This window comes from Sinocyclocheilus anshuiensis, unplaced genomic scaffold (assembly GCF_001515605.1).
Source record: "Sinocyclocheilus anshuiensis isolate Anshui unplaced genomic scaffold, SAMN03320099.WGS_v1.1 scaffold454, whole genome shotgun sequence".
Taxonomy (NCBI): Eukaryota; Metazoa; Chordata; class Actinopteri; order Cypriniformes; family Cyprinidae; genus Sinocyclocheilus; species Sinocyclocheilus anshuiensis.
In genome coordinates this window covers 2,353,347-2,364,409 of record NW_015548217.1, presented here as the reverse complement: position 1 = coordinate 2,364,409, position 11,063 = coordinate 2,353,347, and the positions used below count along the sequence as shown (strand labels likewise).

At 39.3% G+C, this 11,063-nt stretch overlaps 1 protein-coding gene and 2 non-coding genes across 4 annotated transcripts in view; 1 reads left to right on the top strand and 2 right to left on the bottom strand.

Annotated features, from left to right (window-relative positions):
- Positions 1–10,661, top strand: part of wdr45b (WD repeat domain 45B) — a 21,678-nt gene extending 11,017 nt beyond the window's left edge. Inside the window, exons 2-12 of one of the 2 annotated variants that reach the window (XM_016440877.1) lie at positions 1,921–1,992; positions 4,286–4,376; positions 6,713–6,787; positions 7,247–7,348; positions 7,476–7,563; positions 8,525–8,619; positions 8,725–8,915; positions 9,085–9,170; positions 9,255–9,356; positions 9,478–9,599; positions 9,778–10,661. In XM_016440877.1, the coding sequence (XP_016296363.1) occupies positions 4,310–4,376; positions 6,713–6,787; positions 7,247–7,348; positions 7,476–7,563; positions 8,525–8,619; positions 8,725–8,915; positions 9,085–9,170; positions 9,255–9,356; positions 9,478–9,599; positions 9,778–9,884 (1,035 nt within the window). In that variant the 5' untranslated portion in view covers positions 1,921–1,992; positions 4,286–4,309 and the 3' untranslated portion in view covers positions 9,885–10,661. Of the gene's footprint in view, positions 1–1,688; positions 2,084–4,285; positions 4,377–6,712; positions 6,788–7,246; positions 7,349–7,475; positions 7,564–8,524; positions 8,620–8,724; positions 8,916–9,084; positions 9,171–9,254; positions 9,357–9,477; positions 9,600–9,777 lie in introns of those variants that run through there. The other variant, XM_016440878.1, reaches the window with a different exon arrangement.
- trnar-ccu (transfer RNA arginine (anticodon CCU)) lies at positions 579–651 on the bottom strand. Its single transcript has one exon. It is a non-coding gene; the product is annotated as a tRNA-Arg (tRNA).
- On the bottom strand, positions 1,418–1,490 carry trnar-ccu (transfer RNA arginine (anticodon CCU)). Its single transcript has one exon. It is a non-coding gene; the product is annotated as a tRNA-Arg (tRNA).
- Positions 10,662–11,063: the final 402 nt, after the last annotated feature.

The window sequence follows — 11,063 nt, the reverse complement described above, 5'->3', positions numbered from 1 at the left end:
TTACAACACTGTTCCAGAACAGTTTAACCCAAATATCCAGATGTGTGCAGCACATTTTATGGAGGACTGTTTACTCATTCTGGGAGAGTAACGTTAGACTAAAATGCCGGCAGTTTTGACTCAAGTAGGATTTGCCACTGTACACAAAATAATGTTCTTTTTAGCAGCATCATATGACCCCTTTAACATATCATTGTATTATTTCACACTCAGTATTTTAACTTAAGCGCTCCAAGCCATGCATACAGCGCCGGACATGACAGGTTTTCTGGTATGCAAAACAAGTACTTTAAAGGAATTCCTTAGCTTATTGCCTTTACTGTGGCAGCCAACAACAGCACAGCTTAACCCTCCGCACATTTTTATACTTAGTTATTGAAAAACTTTCAATTCAGTCGATCTTTTTTTTTTACCCCGTTTTAACATGCATTTCTTTAGAGACCGGCCGTAGATGTCGGGCAAGATGTCCAGTGGCAGCACATAATATCCGCGTTCTGATTGGTCAGATCGCCTGTCAATCAAGCACTTTGCGAACGGTCAATTATAATTTAATTCAAAAGCAAAAAGAGAAAAGCAGTCACCCCAGATGGGACTCGAACCCACAATCCCTGGCTTAGGAGGCCAGTGCCTTATCCATTAGGCCACTGGGGCAGCAACTGCACAGCATTGAAAATGTTTCATACTTAACCAGTAATTCACGTGAAACGCTTCAAATGTGCAACTTTAGGTAGAATTTTTAATATCGCCTGCAATACCTTTCACGCCCGTTTGGATAAACCACCGCGTTTTTATTGCTGCACAGAAAATGCGTACTTAAAAACATCGATAAGTTAGCGGTTGGTAAAAGTCCGCTTTTTCAGAACGATGAGCTTTGTAAAAATCGACGCGTTTCAAAAAGGCGGGGCATAGAGGAGAAACAATACACAGTATGTGGAAAATAATGTTTTTTTTTACCTTAAACCGCATAAACACATTTCATTACACAAAATAATGTTCTTTTTAGCAGCATCATATGACCCCTTTAACATATCATTGTATTATTTCACACTCAGTATTTTAACTTAAGCGCTCCAAGCCATGCATACAGCGCCGGACATGACAGGTTTTCTGGTATGCAAAACAAGTACTTTAAAGGAATTCCTTAGCTTATTGCCTTTACTGTGGCAGCCAACAACAGCACAGCTTAACCCTCCGCACATTTTTATACTTAGTTATTGAAAAACTTTCAATTCAGTCGATCTTTTTTTTTTACCCCGTTTTAACATGCATTTCTTTAGAGACCGGCCGTAGATGTCGGGCAAGATGTCCAGTGGCAGCACATAATATCCGCGTTCTGATTGGTCAGATCGCCTGTCAATCAAGCACTTTGCGAACGGTCAATTATAATTTAATTCAAAAGCAAAAAGAGAAAAGCAGTCACCCCAGATGGGACTCGAACCCCCAATCCCTGGCTTAGGAGGCCAGTGCCTTATCCATTAGGCCACTGGGGCAGCAACTGCACAGTATTGAAAATGTTTCATACTTAACCAGTAATTCACGTGAAACGCTTCAAATGTGCAACTTTAGGTAGAATTTTTAATATCGCCTGCAATACCTTTCACGCCCGTTTGGATAAACCACCGCGTTTTTATTGCTGCACAGAAAATGCGTACTTAAAAACATCGATAAGTTAGCGGTTGGTAAAAGTCCATGTTTGTCATGTGTAGACCGCAGTAAGTTCTAGGTTTTTGCAATATCTGATTTCTAGAAATAAACAGACCACATAACGCGTGAACACTGGGTGAGATTACGGTACGATCCACGGTCGCACGTCGCAGCCTGCGCTTAAACCGGAGAAAGGAGGAACAACAGGCGCTCTGCCAACTTTATTTCCTGGCTGGAGAGACAGTCATGATATTAAACCCCATGTAACTTACCTAGCATTAGCCTGCCAGCTCTAGCCTTCTTAGAGGAATGCCGTCCTTTAGTTAGGCTTACAGTCTTTTCATTTAGATTAGCCAAATAACGCCAAGCACTATGAATTTATTACCATCAAATCCCCACGGTAATGGATTACTTTATGCTGGATTTAACCAGGATCACGGTAAGATTTTTACTATTAGCTAAAGCAAGCTAACATCACTCTTACCGTTACCGTTAAGAATCACAGAGGCCAGTGAACTGTTATTTATCTTAGACATCATCAAAAACGCATCCGTTTTTTGATTTAGATGTTGCAAGTCCAAACGTCTAGTTGTAAGATATATCACACTTCATAAACAAGATGACTGTTTTGCCTAGCAAGCTAACGAACTTGAACAGCTGGTTAGCCATAAAGATGAAGTCACATGAGTGTCTTTAATTTATTGTTTGTATTTTAATTGACCGACAGCTGTATATATATGCACATAAACGGCAATGTTCTTAAAAAGGACCACATTTCAACATATTATCAAATAAACATTGACAGCTGATGTAACCAGGCTAATGCCAGCGCTAGCTCTACAACTGCTATAGTGCGACTTTCAGGGGATGCATCTGGGCATTTGGATTGCAATGAACTTGATTAACACTGTATTACAATGTAATTTAAGTTTATTTAAATCCGATTCCTTGTGATAACGCGCTGATTTAGTAACTATGCCACAATATGGGCTCGCCTAACTGTATTCTAAAAGCAGCATTTACTGACGCATAGCCCATGAAAATGAAGAAGGTAACGGGTTTCAACTAAAGATTAAATCAGGTTACTTTCTGGCACAGAGTCATTTACACCGAGTCATAGCCGGATGTCATGAAGACCCATCAATAAGTGAATAACAGTGCTGCTCTTTTGTCATCACAACAGAGTACTGACATGCAGTATCCTGAAGCTCTCTCTCTCTCTCTCTCTCTCTCAATACAGCTCTGGAAATTGTAAGAGACCACTGCAAAATTATTAGTTTCTCTGGTTGTACTATTTATAGGTATGCATTTGAGTAAAATGAACATTTTGTTGGTGTTTTATTCTGTTAAGCACTGCCAAAATTTCTCCCAAATTACAAATAAACATATTGTCATTTCATTTGGAGCATTTATTATTTGCAGGAAATGACAACTGGTCAAAATAACAAAAAAGATAGTGTTTTCACACCTCACAATGCAAAGAAAACAAGTTGCTCTCCACCAGTCTGTTACATTACTGTTGGTTGACTTTATGCCACTCCTGGCACAAAAATTCAAGCAGCTCAGCTGTATGATGGCTTGACCATCCATCTTTCTCTTGTTCACATTCCAGAGTTTTTCAATGGGGTTCAGGTCTGGAGAATGGTCCACCATCCACACCTCGATTGACCTGGTTGTGTGTCCTGGAGCATTGTCCTTTGAGTTGGGGAACATTGTCAGAGCAGAAGGAAGCAAGTTTTCTTCCAGGACATCCTTGCACTCATGTGCCCTTCACAAAAATGAATGTACCTGATTCAAGCCTTGCTGAAGCACCCCCAGATCATCTCCGATCCTCCAACAAATTTCACAGTGGATGGCTTGTAGGCGTCTCCAGGTCTCTGTCTAACCATTAGACAACCAGGTGTTGGGCAAAGCTGAAAATTGGACTCATCGGAGAAGATGACCTTAATTCAGTCCTCTAGTGTACGATCCAGTCCTTATGGTCTTTTGCAAACCTTGGACTTGCTCTTCTTTGCTTCTCATTGATGAAGGGCTTTTTTTCTAGCTTTGCACGAATTCAGCCCTGCCCCAGGAGACGTGTTTTAAACCATCTTCACTGTGAACCTCACCCCAGCTGCCGTTTGCCATTCCTTTTGTAGGCTACTTGATGTCATCCTACAGTTGTTGAGTGACATTCAAATGAGTTGGAGGTCATCCTGGTCATGTTTTTGAAATTTTAAAAGATAGAAGCAACCTGAAGCCTGGCATTGTCGATGGTTACTATTTGATTCCAGTTACTTTTGAGGCACTACTAGCACTGTTTTTGCCATCCAGCTGGCCCTGTTGCAAACTGACAGTAATGGCCACAGTAGTGATTTTAATATTTTTCCTCATTTAATAAGATTTGGTTTAGGTGATCCCCTGACCAGTACTTCATTAAGCAGAATTAGGTGTACCTGTGTTGGGATTCAACAGACACTGGAATGGAATGTCTGCCATACATGTATAGATGCTGATTTAAGAAAGAAATGTCTAGTGGTCTCTTATTTTTTTTCCAGAGCTGTATATGTGCCTGAATACATTTGCTGTACATCCTTGGGAGCAAATCACTAGTTGCTTTCCAATGCCGTCCTTTAGTTAGGCTTACAGTCTTTTCATTTAGATTAGCCAAATAACGCCAAGCACTATGAATTTATTACCATCAAATCCCCACGGTAATGGATTACTTTATGCTGGATTTAACCAGGATCACGGTAAGATTTTTACTATTAGCTAAAGCAAGCTAACATCACTCTTACCGTTACCGTTAAGAATCACAGAGGCCAGTGAACTGTTATTTATCTTAGACATCATCAAAAACGCATCCGTTTTTTGATTTAGATGTTGCAAGTCCAAACGTCTAGTTGTAAGATATATCACACTTCATAAACAAGATGACTGTTTTGCCTAGCAAGCTAACGAACTTGAACAGCTGGTTAGCCATAAAGATGAAGTCACATGAGTGTCTTTAATTTATTGTTTGTATTTTAATTGACCGACAGCTGTATATATATGCACATAAACGGCAATGTTCTTAAAAAGGACCACATTTCAACATATTATCAAATAAACATTGACAGCTGATGTAACCAGGCTAATGCCAGCGCTAGCTCTACAACTGCTATAGTGCGACTTTCAGGGGATGCATCTGGGCATTTGGATTGCAATGAACTTGATTAACACTGTATTACAATGTAATTTAAGTTTATTTAAATCCGATTCCTTGTGATAACGCGCTGATTTAGTAACTATGCCACAATATGGGCTCGCCTAACTGTATTCTAAAAGCAGCATTTACTGACGCATAGCCCATGAAAATGAAGAAGGTAACGGGTTTCAACTAAGGATTAAATCAGGTTACTTTCTGGCACAGAGTCATTTACACCGAGTCATAGCCGGATGTCATGAAGACCCATCAATAAGTGAATAACAGTGCTGCTCTTTTGTCATCACAACAGAGTACTGACATGCAGTATCCTGAAGCTCTCTCTCTCTCTCTCAATACAGCTCTGGAAATTGTAAGAGACCACTGCAAAATTATCAGTTTCTCTGGTTTTACTATTTATAGGTATGCATTTGAGTAAAATGAACATTTTGTTGGTGTTTTATTCTGTTAAGCACTGCCAAAATTTCTCCCAAATTACAAATAAACATATTGTCATTTCATTTGGAGCATTTATTATTTGCAGGAAATGACAACTGGTCAAAATAACAAAAAAGATAGTGTTTTCACACCTCACAATGCAAAGAAAACAAGTTGCTCTCCACCAGTCTGTTACATTACTGTTGGTTGACTTTATGCCACTCCTGGCACAAAAATTCAAGCAGCTCAGCTGTATGATGGCTTGACCATCCATCTTTCTCTTGTTCACATTCCAGAGTTTTTCAATGGGGTTCAGGTCTGGAGAATGGTCCACCATCCACACCTCGATTGACCTGGTTGTGTGTCCTGGAGCATTGTCCTTTGAGTTGGGGAACATTGTCAGAGCAGAAGGAAGCAAGTTTTCTTCCAGGACATCCTTGCACTCATGTGCCCTTCACAAAAATGAATGTACCTGATTCAAGCCTTGCTGAAGCACCCCCAGATCATCTCCGATCCTCCAACAAATTTCACAGTGGATGGCTTGTAGGCGTCTCCAGGTCTCTGTCTAACCATTAGACAACCAGGTGTTGGGCAAAGCTGAAAATTGGACTCATCGGAGAAGATGACCTTAATTCAGTCCTCTAGTGTACGATCCAGTCCTTATGGTCTTTTGCAAACCTTGGACTTGCTCTTCTTTGCTTCTCATTGATGAAGGGCTTTTTTTCTAGCTTTGCACGAATTCAGCCCTGCCCCAGGAGACGTGTTTTAAACCATCTTCACTGTGAACCTCACCCCAGCTGCCGTTTGCCATTCCTTTTGTAGGCTACTTGATGTCATCCTACAGTTGTTGAGTGACATTCAAATGAGTTGGAGGTCATCCTGGTCATGTTTTTGAAATTTTAAAAGATAGAAGCAACCTGAAGCCTGGCATTGTCGATGGTTACTATTTGATTCCAGTTACTTTTGAGGCACTACTAGCACTGTTTTTGCCATCCAGCTGGCCCTGTTGCAAACTGACAGTAATGGCCACAGTAGTGATTTTAATATTTTTCCTCATTTAATAAGATTTGGTTTAGGTGATCCCCTGACCAGTACTTCATTAAGCAGAATTAGGTGTACCTGTGTTGGGATTCAACAGACACTGGAATGGAATGTCTGCCATACATGTATAGATGCTGATTTAAGAAAGAAATGTCTAGTGGTCTCTTATTTTTTTTCCAGAGCTGTATATGTGCCTGAATACATTTGCTGTACATCCTTGGGAGCAAATCACTAGTTGCTTTCCAAGCAGATGCTCATAAATTGTTGTCATAAGCACATGTAGACATACAGGATTGTGGTTCTGATACTGACACCTTCATGTGGATGTTTAGTCCATCTCTAGAATGGTCCTCTTAAAGGTGAAACTGTAGAGTAGCAGGAAATCCCAGTATTTCCCTTAAAATGTCTTTTTTTTTCCCCCACCAGGATGTTTTGCGTGTGGAATGGAAAATGGATTCAGGGTGTATAACACAGATCCTCTCAAAGAAAAGGAAAAACAAGGTGAGTCTTCATGACATGTTTGACATGTTAAATGCTGCAGATATTCAGTAAACACACACTGACAGATGTTTGGATAAGACATTTATAGCAGGGGTTAACGAATATTAAAACAATATGGGAAAGTTAGTCATTTCAGATTTTTGCTTGTGATTTTTAAAACTTGCCTTATTAGTGCAAATGCACACAACAAATGAAGACATCTGTTTGTCTTTTGTCACGCAGAAGTTTAGTATAAATGCATGATAACTCAGAAATAATTTTTCCAGAGCTGTTACAGACAGACGACACATACACCTAGTCCACGACTGTCATTGTAACCATCTCTTTTCGAAACATAAGGATAAACATTTAGCAACAGTTATTCATTCACCATTCACAGTTTATGGGATCTTTGTCAGCGACAGTATCCCTGCTTTATTGTGGTAGCTGTTGACTCTCATTAATTCTCTTTGCTCTCAGAGTTTCTTGAGGGAGGAGTTGGTCACGTGGAGATGCTTTTTCGATGCAATTATCTTGCGCTTGTGGGAGGCGGAAAAAAACCAAAGTACCCTCCTAATAAAGGTATATTTCTGTTTCAGATGGCAGTTGTTTGATGGCTTTATGGCAGCAGTTGCCTTTTTTAATGCGTGTTCTACTGGATTTTGCATAAATAATTTCTGCAAGTAAATCTTTCCTGTCTTTGTGTTAGTGATGATTTGGGATGACCTGAAGAAAAAGACTGTGATAGAGATTGAGTTTTCCACAGAGGTCAAAGCTGTTAAGCTTCGCCGTGACAGGTATTGATCTCATATGTTCTAGTAGTTGTATTCTTCATTAAAATTCTTTGGTATAAAATTTCTTTGACTCTGTACATGTCTGACAACTGATTGAGGATCATTATAGGCAAATTATTTTCATGCATTGATATTGAAAAGCTAGAATAATTTTGTCTTTAAAGTTGCAAGAGAACATTCAAAGTTACAATATCACAAATGCAGAAATGACTCTTGCAGCCGCACAGTCTTTGACATTGACTGACAAATATTGTAGTTAGTAGAATACCAGTAATATACTAGTAAAATTTCATGGTACTGCACCAATTTCAATGCCGTAACAAAAACTCTTGGAACATATTTATATAATAGAATAAGTAAAAATACGTCAAATGAGTAAACATCGCTTTTAAAAAGTGGCAAGTTGGTAATAAAATTAATAACAAAAACACTTTACAATTAATAGGACAAAGAGTTATTTTAGGATCTAACTGTAGACGCTTATTAAAGCTACTCAAGCAGACGTTATCACTATGGTGGATTTTACTGTCAGTTTCATGACTTTTATTCAAGTTGTGAATGTATTACTGACAAAAAGCGAGCTGCCTTTATAATCACTGAAGATATCAGTCACTTCATGCTGAGTTCTGCACTCTCACAATCAATGTAGATGACCACACTGCATTATGAATCTTATTTACGTCATATCTACTCTTTGTTGGTTAAAATGAGACTAAAAGAAAACTAACAAGTGGAGTCTGACTAACTTAAACACCTCTGATCGGCCGTTGCATCAGACAAGTCTATGATTGTGCAATGCTTCAAAAACACATTAAAATTAGAAACCACGGACTGTACGAAAGCAGCCCTCCATCAGAGTTGGAACCTTCTGATAATGCTGGTCCTTAGTTTGTGGATTTATTAGGAAAGCAATAAAGATTAGATTTAAGTTCCTTATAAACGTCTGGTTTGTTTTGTGTTTCAGAATTGTGGTGGTCCTGGACTCCATGATTAAAGTGTTCACATTTACTCATAATCCTCATCAGCTGCATGTCTTTGAAACATGCTATAACCCTAAAGGTAAGTTGTGTTCTAGCAATTCATCCGTGGTCTTATACTAAACCACAAGCATTAATACCTGTTCATCTTTACAGGACACATATAAAACTCTGATTGTCTTTGCAGGTTTGTGTGTCTTGTGCCCAAACAGCAACAATTCATTGCTAGCGTTTCCAGCCACTCACTCCGGACACGTTCAGATCGTAGATCTGGCCAATACAGAGAAACCGCCTGTGGATATTCCTGCACATGAAGGAGCTCTGTGCTGCATCGCTCTCAACCTTCAGGGCACACGGATAGCCACGGCATCTGAAAAAGTCAGTTCAGTGCCACTGTTGATTTTGGCATCATTTTGGTCTTCATTTGTTTTATGTGTGTGACATGCAGAGCAAATCGATATGATTTGATCATGTCACTAGATTCACATGGATTGTTCCAGCACTGCATGTCAGCGATTGGCTAATGGAGAAAATGTCTTCTCTCTAGGGGACCCTGATCAGAATATTCGACACCTCAGCAGGTCATCTTATTCAGGAGCTGAGAAGAGGATCACAAACTGCCAATATATACTGGTAATCCACTGCACGCGTGCTATCCTATTGTAATACTGTAAAGGGGAATATGTGTGTATTTATAACAGTGTATTTCTATTTCAGCATCAATTTCAACCAAGATGCCTCTCTTATCTGCGTATCGAGTGACCATGGCACAGTCCACATATTTGCTGCAGAGGATCCCAAAAGGAACAAGCAGTCCAGGTTTGTGTTAGAGCACACTAAAGGTTTTAGTGGAAATCGTCAACTTTTTATTATCTGGCATTCATGCTGCGTATTTTATTGAAAACGTTGTTTACAGTCCTCAAACCCTCTTTTGCCACAGCTTGGCATCGGCCAGTTTTCTCCCCAAGTATTTCAGCTCCAAATGGAGTTTCTCCAAGTTCCAGGTCCCATCCGGTTCGCCCTGCGTCTGTGCCTTTGGAACAGAACCCAATGCTGTTATAGGTAGAGTGAAGCGTATTAAATGCACACTTTAAACATGAGCTCATATTTTTAAAAGTACTGTATTCATAGGCCTGTAACATGCATGTACTGTGAATAATCAGTCATTTACTGATATGACTCGCAGAACTGTTCATTCTCAGCTGTTTAGTGACTAACTTTTCCTCCGACCCTCCTCCAGCTATTTGTGCTGATGGCAGCTACTACAAGTTTCTGTTCAACCAAAAAGGGGAGTGTTCAAGGGATGTTTACGCTCAGTTTCTGGAAATGACTGACGAGAAGATCTGAGCAGCATAGACACTACTTCACTTTACCAGATTGTTTCTTTCTTGAGGATGTCAAAGGACTCGAGTGGCATTCGCAACACAGACTTTTTGGAGATGACCGTGACACAGACATATGGAGGAGAGACCAAAAGAAACTCTAAATACTCTCTTTGTTCAAACATGAGAGACCTTTCTTTGAACAGAGATGACTGAAAAACTGTGACCGCAGAAAACACATTCTGTGGCATGACAAGAGGGAAACCTTATTTTTTTGAAAGGACAACATTTTTTAAATTGTCTTCCATTGGATTTTTTTAAGCTTTGGATGTCCTTGGCTAGGTAGCGAGAGCTAAATCTCTTTGTCCACTAACAAAACCTAATCTAATGTAGGAAGCGCCTCTGTAACTAAGAGCAGAGGCGGGTGTAAACATGTACATCATTCACACTATGTATTTGCAAACTATTTGTTGGTGTTAGATATCGTTTTTCTTGCTGTATGAACGCAGCATACCGGATGAAAATGATGTAACTACATAGAATTTAGACAAGTATAACAAAACAGCTATTTGATGGCGTAAATGTGTGCTCCTCATTTCACGTATTTGTTGGCTTTAAGAAAATCTAATTAATATAATCAGTGCTCTGTAAAAGTTTTACTTCAGTCACCGTACTATCACACAAGATACGTGACTGATAGACACAACATATTAGGCCGTGGGGAGGAATGAAGAATCGCATCATCATATTTAGTCTATATTTACACTCTAAATGGGTTAAAATAAAACTATCAGCTCTAAAATCCTGTTTTCTTCACAAGATAATTGAGAATAACTACATTGCTACTTTACAAGAGGTTAATTGTAAGGTGAATTGCATACCGTTTAAACCTGGTTGCAGATGAGTGCATTAAACAGCATCTTTTTGTTTATTAGCTGTAGAATTAGCACTTTATGTAGTAGCGCAGTAGCCACTGACGCCCTGATCTTTCTCTTTTAAAGACTAATGCACTCAAATTCTAGAAAAGTGCCCAGTCAGTCTCGTCACCTGAAGAACATAGTGTTTTTATGTTTTTGTCTTAATTCTTATAACCGTTCTTTGAAATGTATCTATAAGCTATTTTGTTACTCATTTGATGCTTTTGTCATTGATAACGTGCAAGTGATGCACATAATTTCATGAAGATGATGATGTAAGATGATGG